Source organism: Canis lupus, chromosome 18 (genome assembly GCF_011100685.1).
Source record: "Canis lupus familiaris isolate Mischka breed German Shepherd chromosome 18, alternate assembly UU_Cfam_GSD_1.0, whole genome shotgun sequence".
Lineage (NCBI taxonomy): Eukaryota > Metazoa > Chordata > Mammalia > Carnivora > Canidae > Canis > Canis lupus.
In genome coordinates, this window is record NC_049239.1 from 21,649,792 (window position 1) to 21,672,338 (window position 22,547).

The 22,547-nt window shown below is 37.1% G+C and overlaps 1 protein-coding gene across 1 annotated transcript in view; it reads right to left on the reverse strand.

Moving 5' to 3' along the window:
• Window positions 1–22,547, reverse strand: part of HGF (hepatocyte growth factor) — a 77,323-nt gene that overhangs the window by 42,244 nt on the left and 12,532 nt on the right. Inside the window, exons 4-7 of the mRNA NM_001002964.1 lie at window positions 21,434–21,548; window positions 16,297–16,439; window positions 10,412–10,532; window positions 8,921–9,039 (exon numbers count right to left, since the gene is read on the reverse strand). Of these exons, the coding sequence (NP_001002964.1) occupies window positions 8,921–9,039; window positions 10,412–10,532; window positions 16,297–16,439; window positions 21,434–21,548 (498 nt within the window). The remainder of the gene's footprint in view (window positions 1–8,920; window positions 9,040–10,411; window positions 10,533–16,296; window positions 16,440–21,433; window positions 21,549–22,547) is intronic.

A 22,547-nucleotide genomic window follows, 5' to 3' on the forward strand; every position in this document is an offset into this window, starting at 1 on the left:
CTATACTCTATTCCTTTTTCAAGTCATCTTGAAAAAGACCTCCAAGTATAAGACCTTTCTCTTGAGAGAGTCATTGATGGTATTGTTTTTTCCTGACTCAGAATATAATAAGATTTTATTTCTATGAATTTCTGTTCTAGCCTTGGATAAAATAGTAAACTACAGAGGAATAAAAGCTTTCTTTAAGAAAGAAATAACTAGGGGGAGTACCTGCGGGGGCTCTCTGTTAAGCATCTGCCTTTAGCTCAGGTCATGATCCTGGAGTTCTGGGATCGGGCCCCACTTCAGGCTCCCTGCTCAGGGGGGAGTCTGCTTCTCCCTCTCCCTGCTACTCATGCTCTCTCTTGCTAGCCCTCTCTCAAATAAATAAGTAAAATCTTTAAATAAAAAAAAGAAAGAAAATAATTTGCTAAAATTATTTTTCCAACATATAAACACACAAGGTTACATATTTTTTTAAAATGACACCAATGTACATTGGTTACTGGAAGGAAGGATTCTTGTATTCATTACCAATGGCAACTATTAGTCTGTATTAGTTGTATTAGTCTGCTTGGACCACCATAACAAAAATACCGTAGACTCAGGAGCTTAAATAACAGAAATGTATTTCTCACAAATCTGGAGGTTAGGAAGGTCAAGATCAAGGTGCCAGACAATTTGGTTTCTAGTGAGAGCTGTCTTCCTGGCTGGCAGATGGTCACCTTCTTACCATATCCTCATATGGAGGAGAAAGAGGAGGTCTGTCTTACTCTACCTAAAAGGCTACTCAATCCATCAGATTAGCATCCCACATTTATGACCTCATTTAACCTTAATTACCTCCTAAAAGCCCTATCTCCAAATATAGTCACATTGGGGATTTAAGGCATAAATACGTGAATTTGTGTGTGTGTGGTGGGGGTAGGGTTGGGGGGAATTGCATAGTTCAGTCTCTAACAATGGTTTGAATAGAAAGCTATCAAAAATCTGCCTAGGTCTCGTTTCTGAAATGGGGAGTTGCTCTACAGGTATAAAGTTTCAGTTAGTCAAGATGAGTAACTTCTAGAGAACTAGAAATCTGTACAACATAGTATCTATAGTTAAACAATACTACATCATATGCTAAAAACCTGTCAAGAGTAGATCTCAAGTTGTGTTCTTAGACATACATAAAAAAAGCGGAGGGCAGGCAGGAGGAAACTTTTGGAAATGATAGATACGTTTATTACCTTATTTGTGGAAATGGTTTCATGGGTTTATGCATATGTTTGATCCTATCAAATTATATAAATTAAATGTATGCAGATTATATGAACTACACCATAGTAATCTGTTAAAAATTTAATAAAATGGTCTTGAACATGTTTGTATCTAGAATTTAACAATAAAGAAAGAGGAGGAGAAAAATAAGGTAGAGCATAATGAAATTTGTCTCTCTTTTGGTAAAGAAAAAGCCATCAAGACAACCAGGAACACTCATTTTTTCTCCTATCCCCTTTATTCCCCTTCACTATTTTTTATATTCCCCAAATGAATGAGTGGGAAATATCAGAAAGGGAGACAGAACATGAGAGACTCCTAACTCTGGGAAACGAACTAGGGGGTGGTGGAAGGGGAGGTGGGTGGGGGGTGGGGGTGACTGGGTGACGGGCACTGAGGGGGGCACTTGATGGGATGAGCACTGGGTATTATTCTATATGTTGGCAAATTGAACACCAATAAAAAATAAATTTATATAAAAAAAAGACAATGAGGTACATACGAGCAACAGTAGTTCAGGGAAGCGTGAAACCTCAGGATGAGTTAGGATGATAAGGAGAAATCTTCCTGGGTAGCAATGTCTGAGAATAAGTAAGTTGTCATATGCAAATCTAGAACCATAGAAGAAACTCCAGGAGATGTACATACCCATCACTCTGTAGGAATAACATTCATTCAAGAACAAATGTAAAGACCAGAGTCTGAGAAGTACTTAGAAGGAGAGGTCTATGGTAGTATAAATACATAATAAGGAATTTGACCAAGTCAGGGGAGTCAAATGAAGAAATGATAACTGAGGAGATAGTAACTGAGTTGAAATTTGAACAATGAGTAGCTGTCAAGTAGGTAAGAAGAAAAAAATGTTCAAGGCAGAGGAGATGGCAGGGGCAAAGGAACTGTAAAGAGAATATGGAAAATATAAAGTACAGGAAGTGAGTGATTCTAGATGGAGTAGATAGCATGGGGGCATATAGTCGGTTAGGGATAAGCTTTTTTTAGTAAGATGGTTTTGTTTTGTCTTTGTTATGAGGTCAAAGGAAATCACTGAAGAGTTTTTACCGTGTGTGTGTGTGTGTGTGTGTGGTGTGCTAGGGATGGGAAATGACATACGCAGATTTCTATATCATTCTATTTGCAGTGTGAAGAAGGGATTGAAGGGAAAAACTAGTAAACATGGATTCATCTCCTTTCAGAAGGCTATTTAAATACTCAAGAACACAACAGCACTCTCTCGGATAAAGGAGATAGTGAGAGAGCAAAATGGGCAGATTTGAGAGGTACGTACAAGATGAAATTGACAAGTCTTCGTGATGGACCAAATGTGAGAGGTGAAGGAAAGAGCATGTCTAGAATTATTCTAGATTTTTGGTTGTTAAACATAATGGTGGTACCGGTCATACAAAAGAGAGTTGAACCTCAGATTAGACCATCTTACAAGATAAAAGAAGAATACCAGAAACAAGTGACAGGTGACAGAAATCTCCAACTGGGTAAGTCACTGGTGGTGAGAGGTGGAAAACAATTGGAGGAGCCAACACGTATAGCCAGTTAAAGTATCTTCCAACGAGACCACATCAGGATTACATGGCTGACATGTAGCAAAAAAAGGTGTTTGCAGAGGGATACCTGGGGTTCCAGAGAGCCTTTCAGAAGATCAAAGCTACTTTCATAACAATGCTAAGATGTCATTTGTCCTTTAGAGAGTGAAATTCCTAGATGCACTTGGTGTTTATGTTCCAAAAAATTGAATGCAAAAGGAAACATGAGATACAAAGCTATCTTCTTCTAATTAAGTAACACTGAAGAAATTTGCAAAATTTGCAATCTGAGTTTGCAAAAAATCTAAATACCATTTTTCTCCCAATTTTTCTGAAAAATTCAGTTATTTTTCACTTTAAATATGTTGTATTGATTAGCATCATTAGTAAAATGAGATTACTATTTTTAATGAATGAATATTTTTTAATTCATAATTTAACTTTCAATACAGTCAACATTGATTCGTATAGCCCGGATACACAATTTGGGTTCTCAATAAAGGTAGAGTGTAAAGATATCTTCAGTTCAAGAAGTTTGTGAACAACCGATTTGAATAATCAGTAAGATTTTCTACGACACATCAACCAAAAGATAGCTTTTTAATTGCCAGGGAGCCATTTTCACTTCAGAAAAATAGAATGACTCCCTACAAATATTATTATTTCTCTCTGAAAAGCCGTGAACTAATCTACGGAACAAGCTGTTATTCAGAATATAAAGTTATTACAGAGGAAAATCATGAGAAACTGAGTACTTCATTCAGGTACTATGCAGGATTTCTGGTCTTGTTATATATTTGCAATGTCTTAAAATTCCATATACCTGGAAATCTGTTAAAGTTTTATAGGCAGGTAGACCCAGACATGGATGGTGCAGAGCAAAGTCACTGTGTGGAGCACATGTGAAAGATGGTCATGGAGTTTTTAAGGGAGAAGATCAATAAAAACAGCCCCACTAGTGGGTAGCTAGTAGCTCCTTCAGGCCAGGATTTCAGAGTTCAGTTACACCCAGTTCTGTTCACTGAACTTTCTCAGCATAACTTAGCGAAATGACTCTCTCTGTGGGACTCTGTGAGTCCACTTCAACAGGAAGATGATGGACTTGAGCCGAAACTCTGAATTGGAGTGACACTGACTCCTGAAATGATGGATTGCCTACTACATGCTCATGTTGCCTGAGGAAGGAGCCCAGTAGGGGAAGAAGAATACAGGATTAGGAGTCTGAATTAGGATGACATTCAGGGGTGGGGCATAGAATTCTCTCAGAAGCAACGGGAATGGCTGGACTCTGCTCACAGGGCCTTGGGCAGTGATGTGATGTTGAAGAATGGTAGGAACCCGGCCACTTTGGTTGGTGGTAAGGACCACCAACCTCCAGAGGATGGGATTTGCCCTTGGGTATGTGCATTTTCCCTCTGTGCCTCTAGGGAACCCCACACTGATTGACTGAGATAGAAACCCTATTGGCTCAGGAATGGAAAGCCTCACAATGCAGCATCTGGACTTTACACTTGCCCCTTCTTCAGACGATCTGCTTATTTCACTCTACATCAGGGGTGGTTCCAGAGCTAAAGTGTGCAAGAACCTTCTGGAAAATTTAAAATATTCAATTCCCTCCTTTCTATCCCTGTCTGTTCTTTTGATTCAATAATTCTTAGAAGAGACCTGAATATATGTATATTATACTGTTCCAGACACACTCAGAAGGAGGCAATCTGTTCATAAAATTTTGAAACTGCTTTTCCGCAGTTTCTTGAGGTATAATTTTCAAATAAAGCTGTAATATATATTTTTAAATGGCATATGGCTAGAATATTTGTGAGCGGTTGCCATCTGGGTAGAAATCATCTTGTGAGGAATATGGTGTGAAGGGTAACTGAGAAGGCCTGCCACTGGACACCATGGCCCACATTTGTCAGGCGACGAGCCACATTTGTCCTGCACTTTCAGGGATGCACTCATTAATTGTAGGATTAAAAGGTTGGATGCAAAGTGCCAGGAACACATCTGTGGTTCATCCAGCTTTTTAACAAATAAAAAGAACAATGGGCAGTATTCAAAACTTTGGCTCTGAAAGGTGTGATAATGCCAATGTCAAGGCAATGTCAGCTTTTACCCTATTAATTGGAGCCAAGGCCCTGAAATTTTAATTTCATCATAGGCCTTCAAGTGTTGTATTCACCTCTATATCTCCAGACTAGAAAAGTGTTTGAGGTATAAGAGCTAGCCAGTAAATATTTATTGAATAAATCCTATGGAAAAGGGGCCGACAATCTTCTTTGTATTTTTTGTATGCTCCCTGGAATTGCTGGCACCACAAAAGTTTTTGCTGCCACTATTTACTTATGATTTTGCATGACCTTCAGAGAAGATCGAACTTAGATGTGTTCTGAGCAGAGATTAAGCACCTGCATAAGAAGAACTACACTTTCTTGATTTTCTCCTCAAAGTTACATCTTCCTCAAATAGGCAATGACTCAGGAAATTTTTAAGACTCTCCTCTTTTCCTATCTTGTTTCCCACTACATCCCATTTGTCATTACATATTGGGCACTCAGCCTCTTTAGTACTGTTCCCATCCTTCCTCGCCTTGTTATCCTCACTGCTTGCTGCACTAATTCACATGACCGGCCTGTTCAAATCAGCTCTGCTCACACCCACCTGCCTCCTTTCTCAGTCCCCTCCAGACCAATTACTGGGAATGGAAAGGATGCTTCTGGTTCAGTGGTCTTCAGCTGGTGGTGGTGTTTTGGTTTTGCTTTTTTTTTTTTTCTTTGTTTTTTTGTTTCTATTACTAAAAGAATTTTGAAAAAGTATTTTGCTCTCTCACGTGTTTCTGAGTTGACACCTACATTTTTAATGGTAAGTTTAAATAGCTGCAAAAGATGTGATTTCTAGCATATGTTAACTACTGACATTTTTGAAACCAAAATTTTTATATCACACTTTTAAATGGATTAATAGACTCGAAGTAGGAGTGATTTGATACCTACCTGTACCTGGATAGGTGTACATTATCAAGCTCTTTTTCTCCTCGAATCATTTTTTTTTCCACTCCACTTTACCCATGGAATGTTATTTGAATTTAATGCATTTTATATTGGAGAGATTTTTATTCTTCACCCCATCATACTTTTCTGAAAGATTTTTTTATATTTTGAAATTAATTATTTAAATTTCTGTGGCTACAGAATTCTGAGATAAATACATGTATATACCACACACACATACACACACATATATGTATATATTCTGGATACAGTTGTGTGATTATTAATAACACATAAATGATCAGCAGCATGAATAGTATTTTCAAAGGTCCTTTGGCTTAGTGTCCCCAAGGTTTTTATACCCCAAGACAATGCACTGCATTAAAATTCAGGAAGGATGGGCAGTTTGCTTTTGCTCAGCAAAGCAGGAAAGGGCAATTGTGCATGGAAAGGTAGGATTTTGAACTTGACCAACCCCTTAGGAACACATGCATCTCAAGCAGAAGATTTTGGGCAAGAATTCACAGGGAAGTAAAGGCGCTAGAATTTGAACCTCCAAGTTGTCCATGCCCACAGACTCCCAACAAGACTGTGTTGTGTTCCCGTGAGTTTCACGGACACGAATTTGGAGACTTCTGTAATTAGTTTACGTCATACAACGGAAGTGAAGAGATTCTGCTGATGCAAGTAAACTCCCTAATCAGTTGACTTTAAGTTAATTAAAGGGAACTTACCCTGGGTGGTTCTGACATAATTAGGTGAGCTCTTTAAAAGAGGATATAGGTGCAGAGGCTCAAATCAGCAGAAAGCTATGCTGTTAGCCTTGAAGACGTAAACTTCCTACTGTGGAGAGGATCATGCAGCAGGAAGGACCAGGCAATCTTTAGGAGCTAAGGACCTCGGCATTGAAACCACAAGAGACTGAACCAGTGAACCAGTGAACTTGGAATGGGATACTGAGTCTTAAATAAGACAGCCGGTCACCAGACCTGGTGGGCACCTGTGTCACAGCCCTGGGATGTCCTAAGCAGAGAACCCACCTGAGTCATGCCTGGACTCCTGACCCACAGAAATGATGATGTAATAAGTATGCATTGTTTTAAGCCACTAAGTTGTTGGTAATTCATTATGAAGCGATAGAAAACTGTTACACGGTTGAAACCATCACCACATGTCTCGGTTTTGCATTCTAGGCTGTGCTATAAATGTAAGCCAAACTATTTGGAAGCATACTCATAAAACATTATCTCATATGCTCTCCAGAATTGCCGAATGTTAACCTTTATTCATTTGAATAAAAATGTAATCTCCATATATGATTTTACAAACGAAAAGTTTTCCTGTAATGAAACAGTTCTAACATATTCCTGATGCTTAAAAGATTATTTTGTTCTTAACTATATAGGCTTGGCTTACAAACTCTACCACCGTTTTCTTAGAACTAACATCCTATAAACATCATCCTCTGTTTAACAAAGCCATCTGAATCACTGCCTGCTAGTTGCATAATTAGCCAACCCTTCTTTGGACAGAAAAGAAAAAGAAATCTATCTAGTAGTGAGGATGAGTCATATTTATTTTATTTCTTTTCTCTCACAACATCTTTTAAAATAACCAAACACTGGTTGGTAAATTAATAGGCAACAGTGACTGTGAGTATACACGTGAACATGTCTGTGTGTATTTGTATTTATACTGATTTTATTCCAGAGACAATTTGTAAGAGCACCTAAAACACACACACACACACACACACACACACACACACACAAAAGGGAAGGGAAACATGTTGGTTTGTTGTACCTAAATAGTCTGTAACAATGTAAAGCCTAACAAGATTTTCAAAGTCAATGAGTAAAACTAACCCAATCTATACAGAGAAACACTGTCACAAGAGTCATCTTTTAAGGGACCAAACAGATGATTCAGTGTCCTTGGAACATTTTGTTCACATGGAGAGCCTACCAGATTCTGCATATTTCACATATGCCAGACACATCCTCTTTCTACGGGCTTTATTTGAGTTGCCCACAACATTTCCTTATAGCAGCAGGTCTCTGTGGAGAGAAATGTACCTTGGCAGTATCACAGTGTGAACAATATTGAATTAAGTTTGTTCAAAGGGATATCCCCATCAGGCCGTTTTAGAGAAATAAGCAAATACCTATCCCTATGCTCAGAACTGTCCACCCATCATTTTGGGCACTGGTACTTAATCTTATGTAGACATTTGTCTTTACATATCCCTCTCTATATGCATATCTTTATATCATCAAGCCAATTCATAATGTAATTATTAAATTACATTACTTTACTAAATTTGTGTGATTCTACTGGTCTTAAAGCATTTTAGGATCCACTGAAAAAATAAGACCTGTACTCATAGAAATAAAAGCATGTCTACATCTGAGTATCCAGTATTATTTCAAAGAGCAAAAATGTGTAAGTTAACCACAGAGGAGAGGACAAAGTATACAGATCTAAAGAGCTACCACAAAGCCAATGAGGAAGAAGCTTCTATCATAAGTTCAGGAGTGTTGGTCAAAGGCCAGTACATACAAAACAAACACAGCACAGCTAAAGACAGGTTGGTACAGAATACAGGCTGTGGACGAGGCAGCCAGGGAGGTGGGCATCAGCCTCTAGAGCTTCACGATGTCTGGGAGATTGTTCTATCAGACTTACTATTCTTCAGTGTGATTCTATCATTCACCAGAAGAGGTTCATGGTCAGTTGACAGCTCATGTTATGTCTGGGGAGGAAAGATATGGAAAAAATACTAGACTGGAAGGTAAAAATCTGAGTTCCTGGCTTTTATGGCCCTAATGACATTAGGATACTGCACTTAATCCCTGATCTTTTTCTCCCTCCGTGGATATTCTTTTAAATAACATGAGAATGTTGAGACCTTTATACCATAAGTACAAATGCTTTGTGTGTATGTGTTCACTGGAGTATTTATCGCTCTCAAAACAATGACTCTGAAAATGCAAAAGATTGGGGTAGAATTATGCAACACATTCTTAAATTAAATCCTACACACAATTAAAGCATCAAGTGAAATAGCTGTTAACCTGTCTCCCTAATAATCGCTTGCTTAGATCCAGTCTGCGAGAGGAAAAGGAAGCAATAAATTTGACCCTAACTTACCACACATTTTAATTGCACAGTACTCCCAGGGGGTGTCAGGGTCAAGAGTATAGCACCATGGCCTCGGCTTGCCATCAGGGTTGCGGCAATAATTATCATCAAAGCCCTTGTCGGGATATCTGCAAACCACACCAAGAAAAGTGTCATGTAAATCTGCCTGGAAACACCACCCACTCCTCAGCTCACAAAACAACTTTCGACCTAGCTTGGATACTACTAGATGGGGGAAGAAGAGAGTTTCTTTACAGCACACAAGAACTGCTAATGATCAACTATTGCATCTGCTAGCTTAGGGATCCAGTAAGCACAGGATACATTCCGTTTGCAAATAACTTAGACCCATTGATACCTGTCCACCAGTTGAGGGCCCAAACTGAATCTCCTTCTCACAAAGCCCAATTAAGGACAGATTATATAAACATGACCTCAGGTAGAACACTCATTAAGAAAAAGGGTCCTTTTCTGGGACAGGCCTAAAGTTCAAACTGAAAGTTATGTTTCAATAGTTCTGTTACTAATGATTGCTCAATTTTGAAAATAGAGCCCTTCTAGGTCATGCCCTCACCTCCACCACGGCAAGAGAGAAACTCCATCACACCACTTTCTCTCTACCCTCTTCCTTTTAAATTAACAAGGTCCTGAATTGGTGACTTGATTTTAATTGTTACCATATTCCTTCTGCGCTCACTTAAAAGACAAAGAGATACACTGAAACCCACAGCACACAGTTTTAATTTAAGAGAACAACAAATAAACAAAAAGATAAGAAAAACACCTTTCAGAAAGGGGGGGGGGGTAGAGCTTTCCCTATAATCGTTTGTATTTTAATCTTTATAATAAAATCAGGGAATTTTTGTCAACTAAAATATTTCATATGAAATGAATGAGCCAAATTAGACATGTATTTTTTTTTGAACCATTTAAGCTTAAAACTTATTCCTGAGGAGAAAAGTAGACTTGCTTGCCTGACTTCTCCAGATTAGCAATTTCAAAATACACTAGGATAAAGCAGCCAAGAAATTGTTTGCTCCACCTTCATTCCCTTTCTATGGGCATGACCTAGATCATGGCGTCACACACGTGACCCCACTTTACCTAAGTCACTGAAGATGTGGCTTTAGAAGGACAATGGCTTGTATTTAGCAATAATGCCTCCTCTCATAGCTTGGACTATGGTCATTACTTAATGAGCCTCTGTCTTTTTCCTGTCGTGGAAGAGAAAGAGGAAGCTTCTGTTAGTGCTCCCCTTCTGCACCCCACTGATGCTCCTGTGTTCAGGACCATTATGACTTTGCGGACTCCATCTACTCAGCAGAGACTAGTCAAAAGTGCAGCCAGTATTCCCATATACCTTATACCTCGTCATAAGTCCCTTTTGCCTCAAGACTATCCAGAAAACATGATATAAAGAGAATTTCTAAGGCAGTTTGTCACGGAGCAAGTAACAGTTTGCAAAAAGAATCACTGAAAGGATAATTTGGTAGTGTTTACCTTTCCGGCAAGAATTTGTGCCGGTGCGGTGTCTGATGATCCCAGCGCTGACAAATCTTGCCCGATTCTGTGTGATCCATGGGACCTCGATAACTTTCCCCATTGCAGGTCATGCATTCAACTAATAAAATTAAAGTATGGCATGTTAATTGCTTCTGACAGCAAAATCAAGAACACCACTGTTCCACTGAGCTGTAAATCACCTGTTTAGCAAAAAGAGTTTTTAGAACAATTTATGTACCATTTTAATGTTGAATGGAGGTCTAATGTCCATAAAGAGTGGCATAAAATACTCCCTGCAGAGCTCTTCCTATAGTTTACCTGGGATTTGTGTGGTTAGTGTCATACAAATTTACCACAGGGCCAGAATGGCTCTGAGTTTTCCATAGCTGTCCAAAAGGTGCCCAGAAACTGGAAAGAGAAGAGAGGCCCTTGAGATCTACCCTTTGGTGGTCTAAAATGCACAAGGTTTCAGTGTCAATCTTGACAGCAGAAGAATTCTCTTCTCTCAAGTTACCCCCCAAACACATAAACAGGAAATGCACAATTTAAAATGAGTACACATCATACCCCTATGGTGAATGCCCAAATCAGGACCCGGTTAACTTGAGAGATCAGCTCCAACCATAAGTCTGGTGCTATTCAAAGAACAGGGATATTTTAAAAGAAGTCATAGCTCCTTTCTGTTACTGAGCATCTGTGTTGAATAACTGGGCAAGCTTACGATCCTATCTAGACTAGGACAGAAGACGCCCTGCTATTGAACTCCCCGCACTCACTGTTTTAAAATGTATAAACTCATATTATTATGTAGGATCCTACTGATGATTCTGTGAGGTTAATTAATAGTTCTCTATCGGCCGGCCTCTTATGTCACACCGAAACCTCTGAATCACATCAGCTCTCTGAAAATGAGACTTCTCAAATGGACAGGTTGATTTGTAGCAGAGCAGGCATCCTGTGGAATACATCACTGCGTGGCTTTCTGACGAATCCGGCTAACTTCCCCACACACATAATTTGTATCCTGTGACTACTGATCGTCTAGCTCTAGCCAAAGCAAAGCCAAGATAGCAATGTTTTGCTTTATCTGCTGCTATCTAGCCTAATAAGCTATTTGTAATAATTTGGAATGTAATATTAGAGTAATCACTTCTGAGCCTTTCATTTTTATCATCTAATAGTAGGACGTTAACTATTAAGTTTCTGAAACAGGAGACTACTTGGCTTGATCCATCTACTTCTTTTTATGTAGCTTAATCTATGAACTAAGACAAGGGACCGATTCAGCTTCCTCTCTTTTGACTCTGAGATTCCCCAGACTATAGTCCGTAAGCACCTGAACTATAAATGAGAGGTGCTCTGTTTGGCCAAGGTCATTATTTCCACATTAAAATGCTCAACATAGGTTATGCTTTATCACATTTCAGCTTTCTGGTCGAATGGGGTACAGATTTACTTCGTTCTCTTTTTCAAAAGAATGCAAGGTCTGATGTCTTCATGGAAAATGATGTGGTATCTGTCATTCTCTGTTCCTTCATACTGAACGAAAGAGTGGAACAGAATGCTATGGTTACACATGAGAAATAAGTCCTCCACGTGTACAGTCTCTAAGCTTGTAAAGGAGACTATAGCTCCTTTTGCAGATGCAGTTGATAAGACTACATCCCTTTCTAATGAGATTGAATGAAATGATTTTCTGTGAAGCTGTACTGTGGGGATTATTAGAAAGCATTTTTCTTCAAATTCAGAATTTTTAATTTTCTTAAGGAAAAATAGTTTTACAGATGAAATGGATGATTCTATAAGACACCCGCTTTATAGAGTGAGTGTGGTAGATCAATGCTTCTCCAAACCTTGATGTGCATAAAAGTCACTTTGAGATCTTGTTAAAGAACAAGTTCTAATTCAGAGGATCAGGACAGGGTGGCATCAGTCATTAGCTCCCAGAGGATGCTGATGCTTCTAGTCCTTGGACTTCATACTGAATAGCAAGTTTGTGGATAATTCATTCTATTCTAGAAGCTCTAGGTGTTTGGTGGTAATGGCCTTTTAGAAGACAACAGATTTTACTTGGATATTGAAGTATGGATGAGATTTGAATAAGTTATTATGGAGCAAAAAAAAAACCCATAAAATGGTACAGAAACATAAATTAGTATGTTATGTTTATAGCAAGGTGAAGAGAGAGTTATGGATGCAGTTGCAGACTTAAGGAGATTTTTTAAAAATAATAAATAAGTCAGCAAGAATAATGTAAGATTTTGGTAGGCAATGAAAGTTGTTGTTGGGGTGGGGATAAAATGTGTCCTGTGATAGAACTGAGATGACAAATATATTATAGTTATAATTCTTTGATTACTCAGAACTTTTAACATTTAAGAAGTCATTTGATCAATGACTTCCTTGTTTGAGGAAAACAAGGCTCACACAAGTTTTAAGGGACTTACCTAATACAGAAAATGTCAGAGCTGTGCCTGGAACACAGGTCTTCTGACCCACAGTCCAGTGTTCATTCCATTTTTCCTAATTATCTTTTCGTCCCATGTTTCTTAATTTGTTTCCTATGCATTCTAATTGGTCATATTTTTAAGACAGACTCCTAGCAATAATTTTAGAAAGTCAACCTCCTGCCTTTTCAACATTGTCTTCATTACCCTCTGCCTTCTTGTTTACAATAGTAGGTTGCCCTGTTGTATTCTTACCTATTGGAGGATGAGGAGAAGGGAAGCAAGCAGATTGACCATCTTACTCAGGCTGAACAATTTGTTGTTTTACTATTGCATCAAACCATCAGGTTACTCATAAAAATTACCTTAAGAGAGCTGAATTTTAAACTCACAATCACTTTTCAAACTTCTGGAATTCTAAGAAACTTCTAAGTTGTCCAAGCTCAAAGTCAAGCAGTAGGGATGGAAATCAGGGACTTGAGTAGGAGGTAGGTGAGAGTAGGATCTATAGAACACTGCATAGGGTGAGAATCACCCTTCTCACTCTATCTCCTTTTGGCTCTATTTCTGCCAGTGTATTATTCAATGGTTCCACCAAGTTTATCCTTTTAAAAACAAACAACAAAAGCAAAATACTTTGCCAGATCACATAAACTCAAACTAAATAAATGTTTCTAGTCATAACTAGAGTAGTTTTCCTAAATATATCCCTGGCCTAAATGAAAGTAGAAAACTATATTAGCTGCACATGAATTGTAGTAAAAATAGGATTAATTTAGCATCTTTCTCGTCATACTACCCAACTAACTCAAAAATTATTGTGTTCTGTTTTTCTTAGTCATAAAACTACCAGTGATTTGCGTTTACAGACTAAAACAACTCTTTTGGAAATATCTCTCAGAAAAATCCATGCTGATGATTACTTCAGCAAAACTAAATGTCTGAAATATGAATAGCTTCACAAACCCACATTTATAAATAATTGCTTTATTTAAACCTTTGTTTTTAAAAGTCTTTCCCCACAGAATATGAAATTATGCACATAGAGTTATAGGAGTATTATTTGGGATTTTAAGTGTAAGGTATTAAAAATAATAATTATGGCTTAATAAAATGTGTTTACTTGAATATTTGACAGTCATTTAAAAAGACATCTGTTCCAATAACTGGTGATTGCTTTGTTCCAAATCCCAAGCAAATGTTAAAGCAAGAAATTGGATTTTAGACACTTCAGTTTTTTATAATATTTGAGTTAAACATTAATGCTATTTTCTTTACATATTTTTTAAAGTTCTAAATGTGCTAAAAGTATTCATTTTCTCTTAGAATGCTTAATATGTTTAAAAGATTAAATTATGAAAAAATAATTTCAATCATTGGATATCAGATACACTTCTTTTATGAACAAAGCTTTCTGATAAATTTCAGATTATTATTTAGCCAAGAGCTTAATAACGTTATGAGAATTTCAAAAAAGTGCATTTACACTATTTTGCATATTTTGTATTATCTATTTTATAAATAGCTCTGTTTTTCTCTATTAATGTATTGACGGGGCTTCTTATTTTAGAACCTCTTTGTAAAATCCCACCAACTCATTGTTTAATATAGTATGAATTTAAATATCACAGCTCAATTCACACTCCCTGAAATATGTTTAGCCTATAGGGCAGGTGTTGGTTTACTTCTCTCACAGGACAGTTACTCAACTACTGTCAGATTTCTAATTCCTTCCAGAAAAAGCTTATCTTCCACAGTGCTACGGTGACCAACAGCATCATGTGCCATTAATAGTAATGAGCAATGCCCTTTTCTAAGGGACGTGTAATGACCTTAAATTATTAAAGGATGATAGAGATGTACATTCTACAGAGATGAGGATAACTGGAAATATAATTTTTCCAATTATTTCTTTTCTAGCAGATTTATCCTACATTGTCTAGCTGTCCAGATCTATGCCAGTGTGTTTCGGTGAAGGTTCTTAAAAACCACATTGTTGAGAAAACACATTCCCACATGAACGAGTCAAGTAACATACGTGCTAAGCTATTTAAGGTTGGACCAAGTTACCTTCCCTCGCAAACACTTTCCCAGGTCAAAAAAAAAAAAAATCAATAAACAAAACTCCTTGCAATGACCTCTAGCCTCAGAAGACTGTGATAGTGGAGAGTGCCCCCCAAAAAGTAAGGTTTTTTCTTCCATGTGTACATTTAAAATATTAATTACAGATTTACTCATACAAAACAGACTTGTTCATAACGTTATCACAGATCAGTTTATTATTTTTAAAAGAGAAGAAAACAATGAAGAAGTTATAGTGAACAGAATATGATATGGAATGGAAAGTAAGAATTTACAAACAGAGATGGAACTGACTCTAGCACATGAAGTCAAGAATTTTAAATTAACTAACAACAGAAAACAAATTCACCTTCTCCATGACAATTCACTAACAATGGCCTTTTCATGTGATAAATATCAACCTAATATTAAATGGATATTTATGGAAAAATAGTTCAAAAAATGTGGTTAATAACAAACAGGTAAGGTATCTTACTATAAAAAGTGGACAGCATTCCAGCAGCCCCCTACCCCCAAGTATTTCCAAATCCTACTAAATTTCTATCAGAACTTAATCCATGTTTCATTTGGATTGTTAGAATTTTAGTTTCCGACAGAACTAAAAAGCCAGCTGCTGGGTGGCCAGGTAATTAAGAAAAATGAAACCACATACAATGCTGAAGTGGTTACTCTTCCTTCTTGTCAGGCATTCAGTCTTCCAGTGCAAGAGTAAGGACAGTGCCCCTTTCTGCTGGGAGAGGAGGTCAAGACACACATGGACTTGGGGGCCGGCCTTCAAGACCCACTGGACTCTACCGCTTTGATCTCTTCAGGTCCTATTCTCAATGGTGTTTAACGTCAGTCTACATAACAAATCTGCTTTTCACCAACACGCACACAGGGGTAAGGCACTTCCAGCGACCCCTTCCCATATTCTCTTCTGGGCTCAGACACTCTTGCCACACCACTTCAGAGTAAGTTTGACACAAGTTCTGCGGAAGCAGGTGCTGGCTGAATAGAATTAGCATCACTCTTAAAGAGCTAAGCGTCTTTCAGCTCCTCTCAGGTGACTTTTGGGAACGGATTGAAGGATGTGAACTCGGGACAGTAGATGAGGAAGCCCAAGCTTTTGCTCTCCCCAGAGGGATGCCTCAGGCTCTGGTGAAATTCAAACTGACAACCCTTCTGTCTTAATCTGATGAGAATCAGTTTTGAAAACATTGTGTAAAAAATGCTCAAGTAATTGTCTACAGTCGCATTTGAATGAAGGACATATTTATTATAGTTGGATTCGTTTCTGTTAACTTTAATGCGAGTTGCAGTTCTACACAAAGCGGGAGCAGAGCGCCCCCCACGGCATTCAGGCTCATTTACCTTCTGAACACTGAGGAATGTCACAGACTTCGTAGCGTACCTCTGGATTGCTTGTGAAACACCAAGGTCCCCCTTCTTCCCCTCGAGGATTTCGACAGTAGTTTTCCTGTAGGTCTTTACCCCGATAGCTCGAAGGCAAAAAGCTAGTTTTAAAATGATAATCATTACAGTATAAGAGCATGCAACTTTATTTTTGGCCTATTCATTTTACTCATTAGTGGGTAAGTCTTTCCTACAGTACAGAAATCCACTGTTCTATCTCCTCCTTCCATACATAGTAACCCGAACTGTCATTTTCATCCATTCTTAAAATACTTGAATGTTCTACAGATTGGCCTGACCGAATCCCCACGTTCACCGTCATTCACAGTGACTCATCTCTGGATTTGCTAATAGCCAATCATTCTAGAACCGAACTGTTCAAATCACGATTTCAAAGCTCCACGCAAAGAAGGCACATGATTGAGTGGGGGGGCAATTGCCTTGAAATCTCCTGATTACGCTGCTTCTCCAAGATAATTACTTGTTTTTTTTTATTGCTATTCTTATAAGGAACAGCCCCCTTTTTCTCCCGCACTGTTTAGAAACAGGCTGATCAAGTGACACAAACAAAAGGTCTAGAATCAAATTAAACCTGGGTTCAAATTTCAGTTCTCTCTTGTACTAACCAGAGACCCCAGCAGGTAAGTTAGACTCTCTCAGCCTCTAGCTTACCTGCACACGGAGGTGACCATGACTTACACTCTACATGGTGTCTGTCCTCAGGAGTTCATAGACATGACAGGGTAATGGACATTCAATAAATGCTACTTATTATTAACCTCAGGCCACTTAGTAGTCTTTACCCTGTCGTAGCAAAACCCAGAATTATTAATTCTTTTCAAAAATTTTGGTAAATTTCACTGCTACTGGGGTTTAGTGTTTCCAAACTGAGTTTGGAACAGTTTGCCACGGGGTGCAGAGACTGCAATGCATTACCTTCACTTGAAATTTCTAATGCCCTAGTTATAGTTTTCTTATCAGCATAAAATATTTCAACACAAACTCAGAAAAATGCAAAGCCTTCTTTATTCGTCTGTGCTGCTTATGGCATTGACCTCAATGATGCTTTTATCTGAATGCAAAAAAAAAAATCATAAGTAAAGTAGAATATACATCTGTGGGTAACACTAAACATTTTTTTTTTCAAAATCCAGTTACACTTTCAATATCCAATCCAATTGTTGCTACAAAGCTTTATTTCTACGCTTAACAGTTTTTGAGTTCTAGCTAGCACTTCTAATGAAGTCAAAGGATTTTAGTCTCTAGGTAAAAACCATCCAAATGTGTTTCTGACCCATGGAAACTTATTTAGAAGTCATCAGGTTTTTTGTTGTGTTGTGGCACAAAATGTGTATGAACGGGCTTTGGGTACCAAGCAATATTTTGTAATGGAATTCTTTAATTTGGACATGAAATAAGCCAGAGTTAAGTCCCTCAGAAAATATAAATTATTTTTTTTCTGAAAATATAAATTATTGGTCAAAAAGAAAATCTATTCTAAGAGACTTACTACTAACCAAACATTTTCAAGGAAACCGGTATTATAAGTACTTTGTAACTGCGAAATGTCTTTAGGTAGAGTTTATATCCTTACTTCTTTAGCATTTTAAATATGGGGAAACAAAAATTAGACTTAAGGCCATATGACCAGCATAAATTATAATATAATTAAAGCGCATCATGCTTTCACAGTTCTTAACAGTATATTTAATTTTAAGAGGAAAAAGAAAGCATCTTTTTTCTTATTTTTGGCCCTTTTATTCCAGAATAGCTTCTGATACTTTTGTTTTGTTCCGTTGCTTGAAATTTTTGTTTGTTCCGTTGCTTGAAATTTTCTTTCAATTTTGCCAGTTTTCCAAGTTTTCATAGTAAATTTATAGTGAAATAGTCATTTTTCTGATAGAATCAAAACCGACTTTTACTTCAGATTGGTTTTTGTAAAGTATAAATTTACCCAAAAAATGCTCTGATAACTGTATTTTATGAAAAAAAAAAAAACCTTGGTAGAGTAGTAAGAATAAGTTATTGTTAATCACGAAATCTACATTGTTGTCCCATATATATCACTTGGCTACTTATATGACACAAGTCCTTAGTCCCTACCTAATTTATTTACTCTTTGGGTTTTTTACTTCTTCATTTATAAGGTATATGGAATGAATTTGATTAGTATAACATCCTCTTGTTTCATTTTATGTATTCAGCTTACTTAAGAGAAATGAAATACACATGTTATCTATGATTTTAGAGATTGTTGTTGCACACACACACACACACACAACACATATTCCTTGCCAGTGGATTTGTAAAGCTAAAAAGCTGTGAAGTAGTGAATGAATCAGTCAATGGCTTAGTAGTAAAAATATAAGTAAGGAAGACAGAAAAAGTAGAAATCAGAACTAGATAGGGCAGAAATATGAATAAAGTTTTCTCACTGGAGTTAATAAAATGAAACTGAAAAGAAAAGGTGCTGCTATCCATATCTATGTCAATGCATATGAAATTCCTTTTTAGGACATTCATGACAGTCTAGTCCTCTCTTCCCTTCATTCTTTGGCATGTATGGCTTTTTACCCACATTTGCTGGGGGGTATCTTGTGTGTGTTCTGAAGCATAGCCTGCTTCTCTTTAGTGTGCTATACTCAGCCAAGGGATGAAGCCAGCCTGCTCTTTTCACTTATATGTGTTCATTCAGCAAATGTTTATGAGAAACTATTACACACAAGCCCTTGGCCAGGCAACAGGCTCTGTAATAAACTTTTATTCACATTTATACTATTCATGATTCTTTGTCATTATCAGCCAGGCTTTAAGAGAGAGAAGTAAAGAAATATTTAAAACTTAGTTAAATCCAAAAGTACTTTGAAATATAAATTAGGTCTTCTGGGTGCTAGCCATCTTTTCTTTTCTTTTAATATAAAGTGCATTCATAGGAACCTTGATCTATTCCATCATCTGCTTCATTAATGAATGCTGATGGCCAGTGAAGGATATAGATGTAGATATCAAGTCACCTGATTTTCTGGTTAAGCTTCTATACTAATTTCATCATCTATCATCATCTTCCCATTAAATCACTTGTAAAATATTTCAATTTAGGAGTCTACAAATCACTCCCCAAGACACACATATATTTTTTTTCTAGTTCCCATAAAGTTAATCTTTAAGTGTTAAGCTATCATGCAGATAAGCCAGTAAGCTGTTAATTGATGAAAATTGTTACCATTGTTATATAAAAAAAGAAAAAATATTTGATTAATATACAAGATCTTCTCTCAGCCCTAAACCTCTATACCACAAGGAAATGTTTGTTGGTAAAAAAACTGATTGGACTGGGAAGCCAGTTCCCAGGGAGATCTATTTCACATGTACTTTTCTAGCACAGAATCACAATCATAGAGAATTTGGGTTGAAATTAAGACCTCTACTAGGTCAGTCTAGTGAGCTCAACTAGGGTAGGATTGATTTCAAATGCTATTCCTTTGTTCATGAAAAACTTAGATCTGCCTACTTAAATAAAATGTTTTCCTCTTATCAAGTCATGAGAGTGACACCATGCAAATCCTTATGATGGAACAAACCAATTATATTGGTTTTTTTGCTCTGTAATATAACATTATGTTTCAGAGGTATTTGTGTATTATTATAAGTAACTAATTTGGGAAAAAATCAGTTGTTTTCTGTCATTAAAAACTCTGTAAACTGATCAGCGTGGACACTTACTAGCTGGTGTTAATTAGGCAGGGACCACAGATTTGTTCCCAGTGTAGAGCAACTAACTCCTTTTCTTTATAGTGGGCCAATTAATTCATGTCTGTTTATGGAAGTAAAATCATCTTGCATAATTATGCTCCTCAAAAATGAATAATATGAAATTTTAAAAAGTGAATTCATCAAGGCAAAGTCATCACCATTATTGCAAAACAAGTCACAGCATGTGTCCTACTGCTCATGCCCTGTATCATGTTAAAAACACAGCTTATACACTGATACTGGCTGGGCTCAGATTCTGGCCAGAGCACTTACTAGTTGTGCATGACCTTGAAAAGTCACTAAGGCTCTTTGTTCTTCAGTTTCACTGTATATAAAATAGAATTAATAAAACCACCCACTATGTGGTTCTTGAGGGGATTAAACAAGATAAATAAGAGACTGCTCAGCAAGGAACTTGCAGCACGGTAAACTAAATCTTCCTATACATTTCCTGACCAAGGAGAACTGTTTTAAACTACCTTAGCTCCTGTTGAATTTTTTTCTGAAACAGGTCCTGAAAAACTGTGGCTACATTTAGTTCTTTAGTGAGTATTCAAAAATCTATGTTTCCCCTCCATGATGATTAAGACTCTCAGACTAATGAACCCATGGATTCATATGTTTATCCATGTTTAAATAGCATTCATCTGTTGTAATGAACACAATTCTTCTCTGAAGTGCAGACATTTAATTTCCAAGGAATGAGAAGTGTTCTCCAGTCACTAAATAAGTGAAATGGGAAAGCTGGTCAATCTCTGCCATGAGTTATTAGCAGAGGTTCTCAATTTTGGCTGTACTTTGGAATCATCTGAGGAGCTTTTTAAAAAAATACCAGTGCCTGGGTTACTCCCCTAAAATATTCTAATTTAACTGGTCTGTGTCGATGCCTGGGTGGTGGGATTTGTTAAGGGCTCATAGCAGGTAATTCTAATGTTTAAGCCAGGGTTGTGTACCAAACAGTCCGGCCCTGGGTCAGGTAAGAATCTGATCCGTCATGTTTATACCACAGTCAACCTCTCCACTCTAGCTCCAAAAGGCATAGAGAGGAGGAGGAAAATCTTTTTTTTTTTTAAATCACATTTTCATTATTTCCTCAACAACACCAAGATGTATAAGCTGACATTTTTGAGGTAAGATACTGTTAGGCCTCATCTTAACGATAAATGTATTCACCTTTGGATATCAGTCACAAAGCCACATGACCCTTGGCTTAATGCAATTCAGCAAAGTTTGCTAAGTTATTACAAAACGGTAGGACTATACCAAAGGACTAACATGAGGTTGCTAACACACATATAAAAAAAAGAAAGCCTCCACGCTCTTTTTTTCATGCTTTTCTTACCTGTGTTCATGTGGTATCATGGAATTCCAGGGCTGGCATTTGATGCCACTCTTAGTGATAGACACTGTCCCCTTGTAGCTACCTCCTTTACCAATGATGCAGTTCCTAATGTAGTCTACCAGAAGAAAGCAGAGAAAAATTGTATAACTATGTGTAACATATGCTACATATTAAAAAATAAAATCCGATCCAAATCTGTAGGTAATTAACGTATGTAAGTTATCTCAAATCTTTGACATTTCTTGCCTAAAACTTCTACTGTTTTCAAAATCATTCATTTCAGGATAATATAAAACAAAAAAGACTACTGAGAAGTTTTAATTTCGTGAGTATATTTCTAGGTAACAGCATATATTAGTCTATGTTCTTGGTGTAGATTAGTCAATGCACACAACTGGCCAGGCAAACAATTTGACAGAATGATGTGCTTATATATATAGAACACTTTAAGAAAATGTTAAGAATAAACATTAAGTAATTGATAAAATCTATTCAATTCAAAGGGTAACTTCAACATAATAAAAATAACCTGTCTTTCTCAATAAAATCATTTAAGTTTTTGTATATGCATGTATGTGTATATTTAGCTGACAGTAATATTATGTCGATTATTATTTTCTATATTTTTGGTAATTTTTCAGCTGCAAAACTATGCATGTATGTGTATATTTAGCTGACAGTAATATTATGTCGATTATTATTTTCTATATTTTTGGTAATTTTTCAGCTGCAAAACTACAGGGCGATCAAATTTAAACAAGCTATGGGGATCTCTGGGTGGCTCAGCAGTTTAGCGCCTGCCTTTGGCCCAGGGTGCGATCCTGGAGTTCTGGGATCGAGTCCCATGTCAGGCTCCTAACATGGAGCCTGCTTCTCCCTCCTCTTGTGTCTCTGCCTCTCTCTCTCTCTCTCTATCACAAATAAATAAATAAATCTTTAAAATAAAAAAAAAAGCTGCATGTTCCTATCAAATAATAGTATATACAGCTGCTAGCAACCTAGAAAAATTCTTAAAATGGTCTTATACTAGGTTTTAAATTATGCTTAGGTTTTGTAGAGTTATTGGGTATGGAGATCATCTTATTTTTTTTAGGCCATCTTATTTCTACCATAA